At 52.8% G+C, this 17180-nt stretch overlaps 5 protein-coding genes across 5 annotated transcripts; 3 read left to right on the top strand and 2 right to left on the bottom strand.

Moving 5' to 3' along the window:
- Positions 1 to 267: 267 nt before the first annotated feature.
- Positions 268 to 1366, top strand: PG994_011261 (uncharacterized protein; the record flags this gene model as incomplete). The annotated part of the gene is made up of 3 exons (XM_066862670.1): positions 268 to 329; positions 422 to 956; positions 983 to 1366. 3 exons carry the CDS (start codon positions 268 to 270, stop codon positions 1364 to 1366), a joined length of 981 nt encoding a protein of 326 aa, XP_066711780.1.
- A 1279-nt stretch (positions 1367 to 2645) lies between these two features.
- PG994_011262 (uncharacterized protein) lies at positions 2646 to 4508 on the bottom strand (the record flags this gene model as incomplete). Its single annotated transcript, XM_066862671.1, has 1 exon — positions 2646 to 4508. The coding sequence occupies one exon, from the start codon at positions 4506 to 4508 to the stop codon at positions 2646 to 2648; it is 1863 nt and encodes a 620-aa protein (XP_066711781.1).
- A 3619-nt stretch (positions 4509 to 8127) lies between these two features.
- Positions 8128 to 9196, top strand: PG994_011263 (uncharacterized protein; the record flags this gene model as incomplete). Its single annotated transcript, XM_066862672.1, has 3 exons — positions 8128 to 8437; positions 8497 to 8860; positions 8929 to 9196. The coding sequence occupies 3 exons, from the start codon at positions 8128 to 8130 to the stop codon at positions 9194 to 9196; spliced, it is 942 nt and encodes a 313-aa protein (XP_066711782.1).
- Positions 9197 to 10035: 839 nt separating this feature from the next.
- Positions 10036 to 12021, top strand: PG994_011264 (uncharacterized protein; the record flags this gene model as incomplete). The annotated part of the gene is made up of 4 exons (XM_066862673.1): positions 10036 to 10142; positions 10224 to 10971; positions 11075 to 11778; positions 11832 to 12021. 4 exons carry the CDS (start codon positions 10036 to 10038, stop codon positions 12019 to 12021), a joined length of 1749 nt encoding a protein of 582 aa, XP_066711783.1.
- A 317-nt stretch (positions 12022 to 12338) lies between these two features.
- PG994_011265 (uncharacterized protein) lies at positions 12339 to 14674 on the bottom strand (the record flags this gene model as incomplete). The annotated part of the gene is made up of 4 exons (XM_066862674.1): positions 12339 to 13001; positions 13052 to 13371; positions 13651 to 14506; positions 14651 to 14674. 4 exons carry the CDS (start codon positions 14672 to 14674, stop codon positions 12339 to 12341), a joined length of 1863 nt encoding a protein of 620 aa, XP_066711784.1.
- Positions 14675 to 17180: the final 2506 nt, after the last annotated feature.

A 17180-nucleotide genomic window follows, 5' to 3' on the forward strand; every position in this document is an offset into this window, starting at 1 on the left:
AGCTCTTCTAGAAAACGGCCCTCTACCCGTCCGTTGTGTGTGTTTGCTTTTTTCTGCTTTCTGGTCTCCATCTACGTCAGTTCCGTAATCAATAGCATCACCGTCGACCCGAGTGGCAGGTTTTCCGCTTCAACAAGACTTTAGCTGGCCTGACTTGTTCTTCGTTGACTGTGATTGCCGCTCGTTTCTTTTCTTCCGGTTCGCCCGCTGGTATACCCTTTTGGTTCGATAATACTGTTAGCAAGTCCTAACAACAACAACAACATAATGGCACCGACGAACTCGGCTCTCAAGCGAGCCTCGCGGGCCTCGCGTTTCTCACTGTCTACGTAAGTTCTAACTAGCTTCTTCCTCTCTCCCTCCTCTTTCCTCATATACTCTATAACCAACACCTCACTGACCATGCCTCCCCAACTTATAGTATCCTCACTTCGGAAAATGTTCAAGTGCTTGTCGGCGAGGAGAGCCGCGAGTTCATCATTGCCCGGGAGCTCCTGGCGGCATGCTCGCCCTACTTCCGCGATCGTCTGGACGCCACGGCCGTGCTCAAGCAGCAGAACGCCCAGTTCAACATACTCTGGTTGGAGGATGAGGACCCCGAGATGTTCGAGCTCTTCACCTACTGGCTCCACCAGCGCAACGACAGCAGCATCAGCAAAAAGGACTTCCGGGCCATCATCGACGACTCCATCTGCAACGACTACGCCGAGGAGCTGCAGTGGGACCTGGTCAACCTGCATATCTTCGCCGCGCGCGTCATCGAGGTGCCGGCCCTGCAGGACGCCGCCATGGATGCCGTCCAGGACCTGCACCTGATGTGCAACTGGGACATCAGCTCCAAGCTGGTGCGCCACGTCTACGTCGACTGCGACCCCGACGCGAGCTGCCGGCTGCGCAAGTGGATCGTGGCCATGACGGCCTGGACGCTGGGCGGCGGCTTCGAGCGCCCCGGCACGGCCCAGCAGATGCACGCCTCTTCGAGGGCTGCCCGGACTTCTGGCGCGACTACGTCGCCCACATCTCCAAGATCTCCAAGAGCCGCGTCCGCATCGCCACCAAGAACCCGCAGCTGCGCCTGCCATCGAACCGCTTGCGCAACGACGAGCGCCAGTTCGGCTTCCGCCAGTGCTCCTTCCACACCCACCGCTCCGTCGTCAAGCAGGGGCGCTGCCCCCACGTCAAGGCCCAGCAGCAGCAGCAGCAGCAGCGGGAGCAACAGCAGCAGCATCTGAGGCCCATGGCCCTGGCGCTACGATCGCCCGTCTCGGACGAGGACAGCAGCGAGTCCGAGCTCGAGTCCGCTTACGGCCGCAATGTGCTGTCGCCGCGGTCCACCATTTTCGAATTATATCTGGGCATGCCCTGAAGAGGGTGGCAGTCTTCCCTTGTCTTTCTTTTACAACTAACATTCTTTTTCTCTCTCTCTCTTCTCTCTTTCTTTTGTTTTCTTTCTGTCATGATCGAAGAATTTGCCTCATTGCTGAGCAGTGCAGTTGATCGAGCGAGCGAGCGCTGCTAGCCCAGCCGAGGAGAAATCTTCCAATTACGACGGCCACGTTTTTCATGACATATTTTTTTTGGTTGCATGGATTTCCAATCTATGCCTCCATTTTATGTAACTTTTATAACAACAAACCCAAATAGACAGATGAGACGTGTCTCATCTGTATTTCGCCAGGACGGCCAAATGGACACAAAAATGGTATATGCCGCGCCACCAACCGGTTCAGTCAGGCTTCATAGTAGCCGAGACGCAACTGGATGCAAACTAGTTCTCTGCGCGTTGCAGACGTCGAATCTGGGAGCGGGAAGAGAGGAGCTTATGGTGCTGGAAATAAGGTGACTTATTGTACGAAGAGAAGGATAGAATTACCACCCCTGAGGAGGATATAGGAGACTCAGGGCCGTTCATTCATCCGGGGTATGTTGAAACCACCACGATACCCGCCTACAGGAGGGCTTCTTTCCACCGAGTTGAAGCTATACCGCACCACAATCAAAGAAAATATAGAAATTCAGACTTTGAATTCTCCGAAGCCGGTCATCTCGATGTCTTGCGTGAATAAGTAATACTAAACTGTTCTACGAGTCACTTTTCTCAATACGCAGGCCATGAAGTTGCGACATCAATTGGTCTATAGCACTGGGTTGGTAATGATATGAGCTCAAGGAGTTTGATTCTAACTGCAGTTTCCTATTTCTTCATAATATCATTGGGAATTTTCTTCTGTTGCGTTGGTATCCAAAACGCCAGTATCCAACTAGACAAGAGCCCGGTTTTACGGACTGGCATGGCATAACGTGACTGTTGATCCGTATCATAAAGACACCATCCGTCATTCATTCAAATCATATCATATCCTCATTATCGTGAAAGAGGGCCCAGTCGTAGGGCAAGCACTCGAAATGCTTTGCCTACCCTGGGCATGCCTCGAAACCATGAAACATCTTCAATCTGTCCTATCCCCCGAGAATTAAAATGTGCGTAGCCGTAATTCGTAGCTTGCTTCCAAGTCGCGTCGTTGCCCAATATATTGAGCTCCTGCATCGGCGGAGTAGCAGTTGGTATGTAGTAGAATCTATACAAAGAAAATGATCGTGCTAGCCCAAGTTGGCTGTTGTAAATTGTCCTGAGCTGATCATCGTCACCATGGTGACTGAGATCGCCGAGTGACGTTATTTCGACTTCGAAAGTCTTTCAGTCGTTGGTCGATGTAAGCCAGTCTTGATGCCAGGCTGGACCGAGAAGGGGTGCTTGGGGGATTCGTTTCCGAAGGCTGCTGTACCGTAGCAAACCCCCGGCGCAGAGCCGTCAAGTTGAAGCCGAGGGGTTGTGACAGTCTGTTGGGGAAGGAGTGGCTAGCGCCAAAAGGAGAGCCCAATCGTGGGACTTGAGGTGCGGCCGCTGCCACGGGTAGACCGGCCGATGAGCCGGTCTCAGCAGGAGCAAATGGATCAGACATTGCTGTTGACCTTGGGATAAACATACTATCGTTCTCGGCGGATTCTGTGGAGCTGAACTGAGTTTTGTTTCCTGCTTGGCTTTGGGACTCCGTGGGAGGGAATCCCCAGAGAGCGGCCGACAAGCTCGGGCGCCGACGTGGTTGGTCGTCGCGTGACTTGACTGACCTACGCTTCTGCGTGCCGGATTTCGAGCGTGTCAGTCGCACAGGCGACTGCAATAACTTACGGGCCCCAACAGTATGAGGTTGCCTCCGTACATCCGCGCTACCAACAAGTGGTGTAGACGAACTTGGGCCATAACTGCGAGCAAAGAAAGGAGAAGCAAGTCGAGGACGACTAGCCGAGGGTACGTTTTCCAAAGCATGCTCTGGTGCAGCTGCTGCGGAAGCAGCTATCGGCGTTGAAATATCCTCTGGCTCGGATTGGGAGCAAGTGAGCTGCGCCAGAGGGCCATACGGCTGCATAGTCTCCGATGTACTCAATGTCAACGACATCGACATATCTTGAGCGGAGAATACCGAAGGCGAACGCGCAGGTCCGTGTTTCCTATTCCAGCGACGATGAGCTGCAACTTGGAAAGGTGTAGGACTGCGAGACGTATACATTGCTTTTCCAGGTTGCGTACTGGCCTTAAGCCTACATAGTTCACGCAGCTGAGCTTTGGTCGCTGCGCATGTATGCGGCCACTGAATGAATGGCTTGCTAGAGTCTGCGGTGGGCGTGCTGTCTCGGTTGGCTGGAGTCACCGCGTTGGAGCCCTTCCAACTTCGCTTTGCTTCTCGGGCTACGCGGTTGCATACGCCTTCAGGTGGAATGCGGCTCTTCCCCAAACGGAAAGGGGTCACCCGTGGGTCTTGCAGGTACAACATGTATGTAGACCACAGATGCGCGCTCATAGCCTTGGTCCATGGGGCTCGCCTAGGCTTTCTGGAGCGCGTTGCGGGTGCAATCGGCAAAGCGCTATCCGAGTCATCGCATTCGGGTCCGCTGGCGTGTGGGCATTGACAATCGTCGTCGTCCGAGGCGCGAGAAAACTGGCTGTAGAGAGATGACGCGCTGGTTTGGGTGGAGAAGGCCGTCGACGGGCGACTGGACTCGTACTCCGGACTCGATTTGGCATCAGAGCCACTCCAGCAAGACTCAATTGACCAGTCCGGGTATTCACTTGCTGAAAGAGTTGGCGCAATATCGCCAGCTGGCGTTTTGGGAGGCGAAAATGCGCGCGCCCGAAGCTGCTCCAATAATCCCATGTTGTCATGCTCAAACAGGTCTACTTCAGATAGATCATCAACCATGTCCTCGTCGGTGTTGATGACTGATGGTTCCTCCACACTCGGTATCGGTACATCAGCGGCTGCGACCGATGCTAGGAAATGTTGTGTCGGCGCAGTCAGCTGAGTAGTAATATTGCGCCGCTTAAGCTTCAATCTTGGTCGCGGTGGCGACGGCGGCATTGCATCCATGGGCGCAGAAAGTTCCGGAGTCCTGGGATCGCGTTCGCTGGCTGGCAGGCGAAACCCCTTGGGAGAGTCGCCGCGCCGCATTGTAGGGGCAACATGGTGAAAGTGGTAGGTTTAGGCTTGGGGAACCGCATGTATAGCGCTTGTTACGATCAGCAAGCACAATCCCGTGATGCTGTTTATTGTCTTTCTCCTCCCTTGTAGCTTCGGCAGGCGTGTTGTTCAAGGCGAAAGCCCAAATGATAGACGCGTCTCTGGTGTTTTGACGCAAAAGCTTGGTTGGATTCTGGCGGCGCGCAAGTTGTCGCAATCTGAAACCAAGTCGGTGAGATATGCAAGTCACGTTGATCGGTGATGGTTGTCTTGCGTAGTGCCGGCTGCTGGTCTTTTTTTAATTTAGGGATAGACTTGGGCGGAAAGAAAAAGGAAGCGATTTGTCATGGCAGCGTCGTGAAGAGGGTATAGCAATAGAAGAATCAAGCAAAGGGAATCCGGCTCTGATCGGGTTCGAAACGCGGTATATGACGCTTTGAGTAAATAAGTAAATAGACTGCTAGTCCTCTCCCCGCCGGAACGATGGCGTCAGCAATCCGTCCCCTCAAGACGATCTGTAGGGGGGAAGCATATAGGAGTGAGCGAATGTATCGATCGTATCGTGCAGGGCAGTTGAAGCAATTAGAAAGCAGAAGACGAGCGACGGGAAGCGGGCGGGATAGGATGTAAGTAGGATAGCGAGCAAGCGGAACTGAACGAAAGAAGGTAGGTGACAGTGAAGGTGGAGCAGCAAGACTGGGGGCAAGGGGGGGAGAGAGACGGTACCTACTCCGTACACAAGCACTATCCTATCAATCAGTTGGCAGTCACTTAGCGACTAGGCGGGCTCTGGGCTAAGAGTTACTGATTCAGAAAAGAAAGAAGGAAAAAATAAACCCGTGGGTAATATGCAACACTCCGGGCGTTCTAGGCTGGTACTTGCTTAGGGTAGGGGAGTGATCTGTTGACCTGCGCGTCCCTCCTCATGCAGCTGTGCATGTACTATACTACATGTACTCTGGACTCTGTGCTACGCCCTTTTCGGCCTTGGAGGGCTTGAACGCGGTTGAGAATTGGGATTGGGAATGCGGTAAGCGACCAAAGCAAGACGGGAAAGGCCCTGAACCGCCACGCCTTAGCGCTAACATGGATGGAAGTGAGCCCAGCACGGTACCTGTGAGCAGTGCAGCCAGTGGAGAGCCCCGATAGACAGGCTTGACGCTCGACTGGGTTGAGACCAAGTCCACTGTGCCCACTGTACTAACTCTGAAGTTGAGCGGTCAGCCTACAGTAGGTCGGAGCAGCCAAAGCGCGGACACTTGTGGGGGCCACTTGGGCAGGGAATCAGGAATTGGCGTGGAGAGAGCCTGTGAGTGAGTGAGGGTTGAGAACGGCCCTGACTGGCCTGACCACACTTGATGGCATTTTGGATCAACTCTGTGAGGGGCCGGTTTGGGCGATATGTATCGTGATGTATGTACGTATGTGTGTATTTGATGTAGGTCATAGAAGTCCGTGTTGCGAGACTGGCGACTCCAGTTCGCAAGACACTAGCACCAGGATCAACTGCACTCCTCGCAGCGCTGATGAATGTAGGTGCTGATAGGTGCTGTGGTGCAAAAAGCACTTCACCATCAGGGGGGCACGGGGGTAGACGTTCAACGCTGCTGCTTGCTTGGCTTGAGCCTAATTACATGGACTCAAGCAGAGGCGCCACTGCATGTATGTCTCTGTGACCGCTGCAACCCTGCCCATGCAATACGCTTGCAGGACATGGCCAACAATCGACAAACACAGCATTAGGTACGCATACATTTGATCGTCGGTCCGCGGGGTCGAACGAGTGAACCGATAGGAAAGCAATCGACCACGACGAGGGCCAGTGTACTTACGCGTCTAGTAGAGGCGCAAAACCACTGGGCAAGGAGCGTCGAAGCAGCGCGATGCGCAGTGGTCGTCCCATACGAAGGAGCAGCAATCGGACGACTGGGAGAGGTGGACCAAAGCCTAGCAAGCCAGTCGAACAGAGGAGTAGGTCCGAACGTAGCATTCTCGTGATAACCATACGGCAGCGCGGCAACTGCAGAAACCTGAAAAGCAATGGCTAAATGGCAATCGCTCAACCAATGCGCGCGGGTGGGCGGATATGGGGTAGCTACCCTGTGAAGAAGATGCACTGTGCCTACCTTAGGTTCGTTGCTCAATTCAATACGTGATTGCTCGTGATGCAGACTCGGATCCCCAGAGACCATGTCTGAACCTATCAAATATCCCAACGGCGATCTGGAAGTACGTTACTGCAGCCAGTCGTTCGTTACAGGCACGCACGACACGACCGAGCCAAACCAGATGAAGGGCATGTGCGGTGAGACATTGATATGTAGCAGGAGTCTGGAGTCTAGAGTCTGGAGTCTAGAGTCTGGAGTGCGGTAGTGCAATGTAATGCATTCCGCGGGCACTGCTTAAGGTAGGTATCAAAAGAGGGTGGCTGGGAAAGCAAGACGTCGTTACATGCACGCACACAGTACGACTATGCAAGTACAAACCAACATCATTCAATGTGCGTGCCTGGCCCGGCTGATTGATCAAAATGCATCCCACACACCCCCTCCAAGGTTCAAGTGGATGTTTGCAACGAAAGAGGGATGATCCCTTCCATAGGCCAGGTCAAGCTCAAGGACGAAATAAACTCGTCGATCGTCTCAAATCCAACTTCGTTGATTTCAAACGGCGGTTATCCGTCGTCCCGACTCCCGACAGTATTTCAGATGCCATCCATCCATCGTCCTCGCTCGGTTGAAGCAGTGCAAGCGAAAGTGAAAGTGATGGAACAAAAGCGGGATGTGACAAGTTTGGACACCAACCAATCAGCGCCCATCTAGTACATCGCGAAACTTCCGCGTCTGCCACGCGCCTGGAGCATCATCCCACATGTCCAACGGTGCTTGAGGGAGCCACTCGATGGGCGTTCGGAAGAGATCCAGCTTCTTTCTCTCTTTGGTTCAGGCTAACATACATGCAAGCATATATTCTACTCCGCAACTTATACCAATCGTTGGGATACATATCGCATAAGTCTTCCAACTACCTGCGAACTATTTCCCAATAATCATACCCAAGCTGCATATGATATCCTCCTCAGTCGCGTACTTGTGGTGCCACAGCTGAACGCATCTAACTAACATGGCCACGATTCAATGGCTAGTCACACTTCTTTGCTCCCCGCGTATAACACTCGACTTCAGGAAAATATATGGATACGTTGCGACTACATCATGCTACATAGTTCTAGGTTGAGCTCGCTGTCAGCCAGCTTACCATACGAACGAGCTGCGTCCTTGAAGCTGCTCTTGTGCCTTCGCGAATCCGAGTGACAGGTTGTGCATGGGACTGTCTTGATGAACGTCGCAGGCCCAGAGGTTCGGGTCGAAACGCATCTGAACGAGCATTACTTGTGACTGCTAAAAATGTAGTGATGGGGCATTATTCCAAGGGCTGAAGGGGCCAATATGTGTTGTCCAAGTGAAACACTATGGGACATCTTCATTTTGGTCTTCATTTCATCCCTGTAGGACTCGAGACTTACATACTTAATAGCTGGGCCGGCCCTGTCACCTTTCCTAGGCTAGCAATTGCTTGCTGTTCATCTTTTTTTGCTTCCCGTGTCATCATGCTCGACTCGTCCAGAGCATCATCATCACCCATCAAGCTCCTACTGTCACTGATTATTTTCAGCTGGTCTCTATACTACCTTGGGTTCCTGGAAGTATTTGCGGATGTCGAGGATGAGAAGGTCCTCTTTGTGGGCAATTTTCTCGAGAGCGAGGCAGATGGCGATTTTGACGGCGAGCCGATTGCCTCTTTGTGTTCGGCTAGGAATTGGACCGAGGGACTGGTCTTTAACTGTGATGCCCCGTCGGGTGGCATAGGCGTAGTCCGGAACGTTCACCTAAACTGTATACGATTTGCCATTGAGGCTGGTCAGTCCACCTGTACCAGCACGCTGCTGGACCTTGTTGAGACTGACTGGCATGTTTAGTGGAACTGATCATTCCCGAGATCGTGCGTCGTGATGATAGAGACATAGCCAAGTTCCTTCCAAGCCCCAGGGGGCCTCAACGTGGTGCGCCGCCCGACTACTTCTATGACCGGAGGCACCTGAACTGGACTCTTTCCACCTTCTGCCCGCAGATAAAAGTGTATTGGTCTATAGACGAACTATTCGATACGCCGATGGCCAGCCCCATATCACTTAGACTGAACCACCTTGGCCTGAGCCGGGTGGACCGCACGGTTCTCGCGCAGCCTGAGATATGGGCTTCGCAGTTCACCAAGTACTTGGACTACAAATCGAATCCGAAGACTCGTCTCTGGCCCTTCAGGGTCAACGTAGCGCAGACGCGGTACGTTTGGCCCACTTCGTACGACAGCCCTGCTTTCGTACGAAGCTTGGGCGCATTCTACGATTTAGAGAAGACGTTCGGGAACTTGCTGCTTCGGCGTTCTTCTCCATGCAGAACAGGCTGGACGAGTCCCGTGGCGGTCAGGGCGAAGGTGACACGAGCGCCCTCGGTTTCGTCGGCGTACACTTGCATGCGCAGGAGGATTTCTGGGATGCTGACTTCCCTCCCTACGAAGAGCAAGCGGCGCATCATTTGCGTTACATGGTGGAGTCGAAATACCCTTTCGCGTATCTCGCTCCCGGTGCTACAGCAGCGCACGTCACGTCGTTCACATAACGGGCCCGCGACTTCAACATTACCGTCGTCACGAAAAGAGATCTGCTCGACCCGGATGAACTTGGGTATCTCAAGCCTGAGTTGGGATCAGCAGACCCTGGTAGACTATGAGCTGCTACTCCGGGCCGATCTAATGGTCGGGATCAGTGACAGCAGTTTCGCCTGGAACGTCGCCCTGAGGAGGGAGAGCTGTGGCCGGCGGCACGGTAGGGAGCCAAGCTGCTTCCTCTCAGGGCAGTCACGTTCGGTGGCAAGATGCAAGGTCTGCCATCATGGGCGAGGCGAATGACTACAATAACATGGAGAAGGCAACCTGGCCATGAAGGCCAACTGAGTACTTGAAGTTGACTAAAACACAATATTTCAGATTAGCTAAAACGTCCACTGTCGCTATTCACCCACTCAGTCAGTTGTCTGGCAAATGATTCCTTTTGCTTCCAAGAACCCAGGTTGGATGTATTATCTGCCAGTAAGTAATTGGAAGTATTACTTTGTCCAATAAAAGTGCACACATGCCTATCAGTGTCGAGTAGGTACACAGCGGATATAGCATAGCACGTAAGTAGGGCTTAGCTGCTCCAATGAGCATCCGCACTATCATTCTCTAGTGCCCCCCCCCCCCTCCCCCCCGGCCTGGCCAAGCTGCTGCAGGATCCATCCATGCAATTGGGGACTCGGGCACTCATGACATGCTTCGCATCCACACATGTTCGCATGCGTCTGCCGTTCTGTCCTTGCCATCAATTACCACTTCATCAAATACACTTACAGAAGAAGAGGAAATGGACAGAAGACAGTAGTTGAAAAAAAAGGACAGACAGAACGGCGACTTGCTCAACATGGCGGCCGTCACAGAAGCCGTGACTTTGGCCAACTTCGAGGCTAAGATGCCTAAATGGACTCCCGACCTCCCCAACCACCTTTACGCATTAGTTGACATGGGAAGGTTCGTGATATCGTCTACCTGCTGTTTCATTGCCAGTAGCCTTCATATCTAGGCAGTAGGCGGCGGCTAACTAAGTGGAAGCAACGGCATTCGCTTCTCTATATCGGATCTTTCGCCGCCACAGACTCGCCTACTGAAGTGTCTGTACAAGGAGCGCGCCGCCATCTCGCTCTTCGACGCTCTCAGCTCTTCGCCATCCACTGCACTATTGAAGTTTCCAGCCGAGACTATCACTCTTGTTTCTCAAACCCTGGCCCGCTTTAAGGCTATCGCCGACGGCTATGGGGTGCCACCAGGTCACACTACTGTCCTCGCTACAGAGGCGATGCGTAGAGCCGAGAATGCGGCGTCGATGCTCGAAGCTGTTTATACTGCATCAGGACTTGGCATATGCGTCCTGGCCCCCGAAGTCGAGACCTTGTTCGGCTCTGTTGGGGCAAGAAGTGGCTTCGCAGAAGTGGACGGGCTCTTTCTTGACCTTGGTGGAGGATCAGTTCAGATGACGTACTTGAACTCAGCCATGGACGTCTACGAGGTTGCCGCCGCACAGTCCGGGCTGAGCCTCCCATTCGGCGCTGCGAAGCTAATCAAGATCATCCAGTCCGGTGAAGTCAAGCAGCAGGAAACCGCGCGGTCCGACCTGAACACAGGGATGCAGAAAGCCTTCGTAGATCTGCAGAGCAGGTTCCCGACCCTCAAGGCATCGAGCTCAGATACTGCAGGCATAGATGTGTATCTCTGCGGTGGTGGTTTCCGCGGCTATGGCAGCATGCTGATGCATAACGATCCGATCCAGCCATACCCCATCCCAGCCGTGGGTGCCTACACGGTAAGTAACTCGGGCCGGCTATCTTGTCCGCGTTAAGCCCCTTTTATGGAAACAGCGGGACCGTTTCCTGGAGAGAAGGGTCACTAACCTAGAGAATTGTAAGGTTCCCGGCTCGTTTTTCAAGGAGAGTAAGAGGATGCGCAGGGTCAACGAGGAGTACGAAGGCAAGATCTTTGGCATGTCAAATAGGCGACGAGAGCAGTTTCCTGCCATTGCCACAGTCGTGGAAGCGCTAATCAGCAGCGTCCAAAACATACGCAGCGTCACTTTCTGCAGTGGTGGAAACAGAGAGGGCGCCTTGCTCATGAAACTGCCTAAGCATGTGCGGGAGTCCAGACCTCTGTCACTTCTTCGACAACCCGGGGATACCACCAGTGACGCCACGTTGCTATCTGTGATCGAAACCTTGAAGTCCGCGGTCCCTTCCGGCTTCGACGCACAGGATCTGTATACGGTTTTCACGCTCGACTTAGGGCCGTTGTTTGTTGAGGCGATCTGGGCGCGTCTTGGGCAGCCTGATAGTACCAATGCTGCCTACGAGCTACACCGCGCCATAACACGGGACCCTAGTGTTCCTGGCTTCACGCATCTCGCACGTGCAACACTGGCTCTTACTTTATGCGCCAGATGGGGATCAGACTTGGGACCCGTTGATCGCCAGCTACTTTCGAGTCTTCGGCAATTGGCATGTGCATCATCACCGGAGGTGGTGTTCTGGGCGGAGTATTTTGGTGCGGTCGCCGCTGTGTTGACCACACTCTGCCCAACCGAGCCGAAGAGCCCCGAGGAACTGGGCAATATTGTTAGGTGAGTATCTTCGGCATAGTCACGAACTTCTACTAAAACATCGCGTGTTTCAGGTTCCGTGCGGTCACTACACAGGGGAAGAAGAAGGATCGTATTGAGCTAACTATACTGGTTTCCGCTAATGCCTCTCGTGGAATTGAACTCGCGAGCCTCCAAAGCCTTTTCAAAAACATTGGGAAACAGAAGAAAAACCCATACACTGTGAATCGAAAAGTTGAGCCGGTCTTCGTCCACGCCTCATAGTTCCATTTGAGGCGGACGAATACGATAGATAGGCCTCGCTAAGACTTTAAGGAACCAATCCGTCCACGATCTGGATACCAAACAAGGCGCACACAGATGGAAGTGGATATCTATGGTGCCCGGATTAAGGGCGATCGGCCTTGCCCGCATGGCATACGAGGATGAGGCCGTTGGAACCCAATCTCGGTGCCCAAGAGTGGCGTAGGCCCTTAACTTCGAGTCGACGCTCACTGTGCCATTATGATGCTGTTTTCCGCCTCTTACTCCCACGGGAATGGCCTTTTACCATCTTGGCAAAGAGTGTCTTCACGAAGGGATCAAGTGAGCTCGATTCCCGATTCAGGGAGGGTACTGCAGTAGTCAGTCAGTAAATGCAGAAGAAGGCAAGCAGGCAAGATAAGATAAGCCAGAGCCGGAAGGAAGAGAAAACAAAACTTCTGCAACATACAGAATTGCTCCAGACTGTTGGCTATCATCTTTGATTCGTGGGGGAGTTGTTGCCAATAAGACCCTACACGTTGACTGCCCTGATTGGCCGGGTCCGCAACTACAATATCGTCGGGCACGCCTCGCTTGAAATGGGCTTCGCACATCACCACAATGGCCATAAAGAGCTCTCGAACCGGTCTGCCAAATGACTGGTAGACTACGAGATTGTTAGCACCTCGATGAGAAGAACCGGACCTCTTTTCCATTGTGTGCATGTCTTTATAGGTGAGCATCAACAACATCATGCTGACCCAAGTCGGAAGCTGATCTGCTGCCTGCATGACACCAGGGCTCGAGAGCTTGTCGAATACGGTCCAAATGTCCCGCTCAAGCCGGTGAAGCTCGGCTCGCGCCATCCCTCGGAGCTCACACACGATGGAGGCCGGCAGCACGTAGGCCGGGGAAGCGTTTGCGTCCCGGTAGTAAAGACGCCTCGGCCTCCATATCTGGTACATGCATCTGAATCTCAGAACGTTGTGAAGCAGGTTAAACTTGGTCATGTCAGCGCTGCACAGTACTGTCGAGGGCTGCCAGGACTCACCTGTGGTACGTTGTGAAACCCACCCCTAACGCAGGAGTAGGTAAACAAGTCCAATGCTGACAAAAAGCCGGGATCACTCTCTTTCAGCATCTGCTTCTCGGCCCACTCCTCGATGAGTTGTGATGAAGGCACGGAGTCTCTCAGAAAGACGTAGCATCTCTGTGACCGACCGCTGCTCGCCTGGTGGTTCATGGCAGGCAAACCAAGCTCGACTTCCTGCACACACACATCCAACGCTTCAGGAAGCGTTGCATGTGTGTCGAAGTAGATGAACCACCTGAGAGGGTTGGACTTGCCGCCGAATTTGCTTGCAGCAGGAGCTGGAATAGCATGGTTAGCAACAGCGGACACGGTCCCCGTACGGCAATGCTTCGGGTGAGGAGGATATTGACATAAAGGAGCTTTGGTACGTACAGAAATCTGGCGGGAATGCCAACGTCATCCCTTTCTCGAGGCGAACACAGAGGTCGTACTCGTTCAGCATGCTATCCCGCCACTGTTTCCTAGCATGACTGCTACAGTGATCACAGGGGTACTGTGTGCTGCACTGCGGTTGTTGTTAACGACCATCGGAGACGACCTCGGTGTACTTTACTTACCTTTGTTTTCTTGATACGGCATCGCAAGCACGCCCCCCTCGCGAATCTCGGCAACGTTCTCCCTATCCTGCAGGGGTCCCGCTCGCTTGCCCCTCCCGGGTTTCTGTGTCAGGATCGTGGGCGACCTTATTGATGATGGCACCTGGTGGGCCGTCGACGACAAGGTGTAACTTGAAGATGAACTTTCCCGATAGTTGTCCACCAAGTTTGGAGAGGAGGTGTACTCCAAGTTGTGGTTCAAGAGAATGCGGGAGGGGTAGTGAGGGTTCTTGGGCCTGATCTCACGTTGTGGGATTGTGTAGTCATCATCGTGCTGCTTGAGGATGTTCAACCGGGCCTTGTCGGGGGCTCCGTCCTCGACGGGTGAAGAAGGCGAGGCACCTCCTTCATCGGAAGATCCTGAAGTGAGGCCTGGCACGGATGCCGCGTCGGGATTGCTTCGTCCTTCCATGTGTTCCTCTTCCTGGGCTTCATCCAGCATGGAGGGAACTATCCACTCACTGATGTCGAAAGAGAATACTCTTGACTGGTCATTATCATGCCAGTTGGCAGGGGTGGCTGAGGACTGGCGCGGGACACTAGCTCTGGCGCTGCAATGGTCGTCTTGGATGTCTTCAAAGGGAGAAGGCCAGTCACGGAAATCAAATGGGAAGTCCTCGAGCTGAGGGTGTTGGAGCAACGGGTCCTGGTGCCAGTTGCCTGAGTTGAGTGGGACTTGCCGTGGGGTGTGCCTCCTTCCGACCTGGTTTATAAAGCCAGGGGCCTCGTTGGCGAGTTGTCCGAGAGCCGCCATGCCCGCGTGTAAGTCACCAGTCATAGCTTGGCTTGTAAGACAATGCACGGCGGAATCAACACACTGGCGTGTGTCCAGCAGGATTCTTGTGGGGTATCAACAGGCAAAAAAAGCTCACGAGACAAATGAAGTTCAAGATGAAGTGTCATTTCCCGGTGAGACGAGCATTTCGACTCGTAGAAGTCGAGGCACGCATCGGCGAGATACCTCAAAGTGCGCATCGGCAGCCATGGCTCTGATTGGTCGACGGCCTGGCCAAGCTACTCTGAGCGATGCAGAACTGACGAATCGCATCCCTGCTTCTCACCGAAAATGAACAAGCCAGTTGTTGACGGGTCGCACAGAGTGTCGGCCGGCCGGTTGGAATGTCAAGGACAAGAACTACAGTCCTGGTAACGCTCTACTATAGATCGGGCTGGGGGGCCCAAGTTTTGGCGTGGCTCGACAGTAGACAGATGCAGTCCAATTGATTTGGTGATTTGGAATTGAATACCTTACTCAGATCCCGAGTTCTATAGACTTGACAGGCCTCTCTATGCGCAACCAACTCTAAGACATCGTTCCGATACTCCTTCCAAAAAAGGCAAAAATGTCGGCTTACACGGAGGGAACGTGCATACATGGCCTGCCAACCATTTCTATCGTATACTTCCGGGCTTGTACATACCTCCATCCTCGCACACACCCAGGTCCCATTAACTGTCTACATGTATGTAATTACAGACATAAATGGCTTGCAGGGGTTCTGATAAACGTTAGCTACAAGTACTAGTTTCCGTCGGGGGCAGCATACTGACTCCGTCTGTCACCCATCGAAAAGAAAAAGAACGATTTTTATGATAGATGCACTCCTTGGGTACATGGAATGGAAATCTAGAAGGGAACATGGGCTTTCCCCTCCCATCACCTATCACCACCACCCTCCCAAAAGGTAGGTAGGTGGTAGGTATGTATGTAGGCATCCTAGGAAGTAGGTACGGTACTGCGCACCACACTGCGAACAGGGCGGGTCGGCCTGTGATTGGCACTCATGCAATCAGCACACCCCCTTCATCTTCAGGGTCGGCGGCATCTTGCGTCTTCTGGCTGCAATGACTAAGCTTGTCATACCATGGTAGATAGCACAGTAATTATGGGACTTCATACTTGAGTCTACAGTACGCATGTTACGAGAGGGGAGCAGAATGGGCCGTCGAATGTTTGGGCTGCGGTGGCCGTGGTGCTCCTCTTAAAGACCCCAAGCTTCCTCTTCGCTCAGTACTCCGTATGGCATGGCCATTAACCCCGATGGCCTGGCGTTATCTCTCTCTAGCTATCACGCAAGTCTCTTACCTTGGCTTTTTCTTCTTCTTTTTTTTCTGTCATTCACTGAGAAGAGCAGCGACACTTTTGCATGGCTTCTTCCCAGATCCAATCTCGAGTTTCAATCATATGGCCTTGTATCTTGTGTGTTATCGGAGAGGCAACCTGCGACAAGTTGCAAGCTGGGCCTCATGTGCCAGTAAGCATGTATATACTATCCCTCTTCCTCGGTCTGTATTGCAAAACAACATATCCTCGTTTTTTGCTACGACAGAGTCGCACTGCCTGAGGCGATCTTGATAGAGTCTTGAGCACCTATGTTAATGCAGGTATAGCACCAACGCCTCCCTGGTAGAGCCGAGAGAACAGTTTATAGAGCTTCGCTTGTCCATTACTATGCATTGCTCCTGAGTCGTCATCCTCGCATGCTAGGATGACTTGAGAGCGAAGTTGGCTCGAACCAAAACACCTACTTCTAAGGAAGAGCCTCTGAGACGATACATACATTAGGTAGGTGTGTTATTGTTATTGGTTTTCTTCGACGACACATGAGCAGCGCGTAGCGGTGACCATAGCCTCTGTGCCTGCTACCCACCCCTCTAGGGTGGATGATCTGTTCGGTTTTCCCTATAGTTCATCTTGTATTCAGTACATGGTCTTAGTAGGGGGAAGTAAGTAATGAGACCGCTGACACACCGCCGTCGCCGAGCTTGAACTGACTGAATGGCGACCTGGCGCTGACAGAAATCGAGTCTCTTCTGGATCGCTCTCGCAGTCTAATATTCACCGAGGCTCATGAGTGAGCCCATGTACTAGGGATGATGTTGAGGGCTCATGATGAAATCTAGCTGTTTCAGCATGCCGTGAGCTTCGCCATACATGAAGAATGTCAGTGTGAGTTCAGCCACTGCATATTCCTTCGGCATATATGGATGGGATGGACTTCATATCCGGACAACCCGCAGAGGAGACACGAAGCCATGGTATCACTAGTGTGCTCGTAACACTGCCTGCCACGTAGTGCTCGGGCACATTTCATCTCACCCGAATACATCCGGAGATGTGGAAGTTACTCTTTCAGTTACCAGGTGCGTGCCTTTGTGTTAGGAATCGACAAGCATCGTGCCTAGTTCAAAAGTGATGAAGTAGGCAAAGAACCCGGCGACGTCATCACGGATTGCGGCCCGCGCGGCTATTACAAATGTAAATTTATAGCTTCGTTTCCAACTCCCCAAGGGCTGATTTGTACTTGCTGTATGTGCGGGAGGCTAGTCGCTGGCCGAGAAGTGTAAAGAGATCTGAAATTACCGTGGGTTTTGTATCCATACGCAACGCGGATAGGGCCACGCTGTCGAGATTAGTTGCATAGTAAGATATCTAAACAAACACGCACACATAAGGGTGTCTAACCGTCAGAAACAGCCATTTACCATAG

The sequence above is a fragment of the Apiospora phragmitis genome, assembly GCF_038363925.1.
Source record: "Apiospora phragmitis strain CBS 135458 chromosome Unknown utg000010l:1.0-9815664.0:1.0-9183399.0, whole genome shotgun sequence".
Classification (NCBI taxonomy): Eukaryota; Fungi; Ascomycota; class Sordariomycetes; order Amphisphaeriales; family Apiosporaceae; genus Apiospora; species Apiospora phragmitis.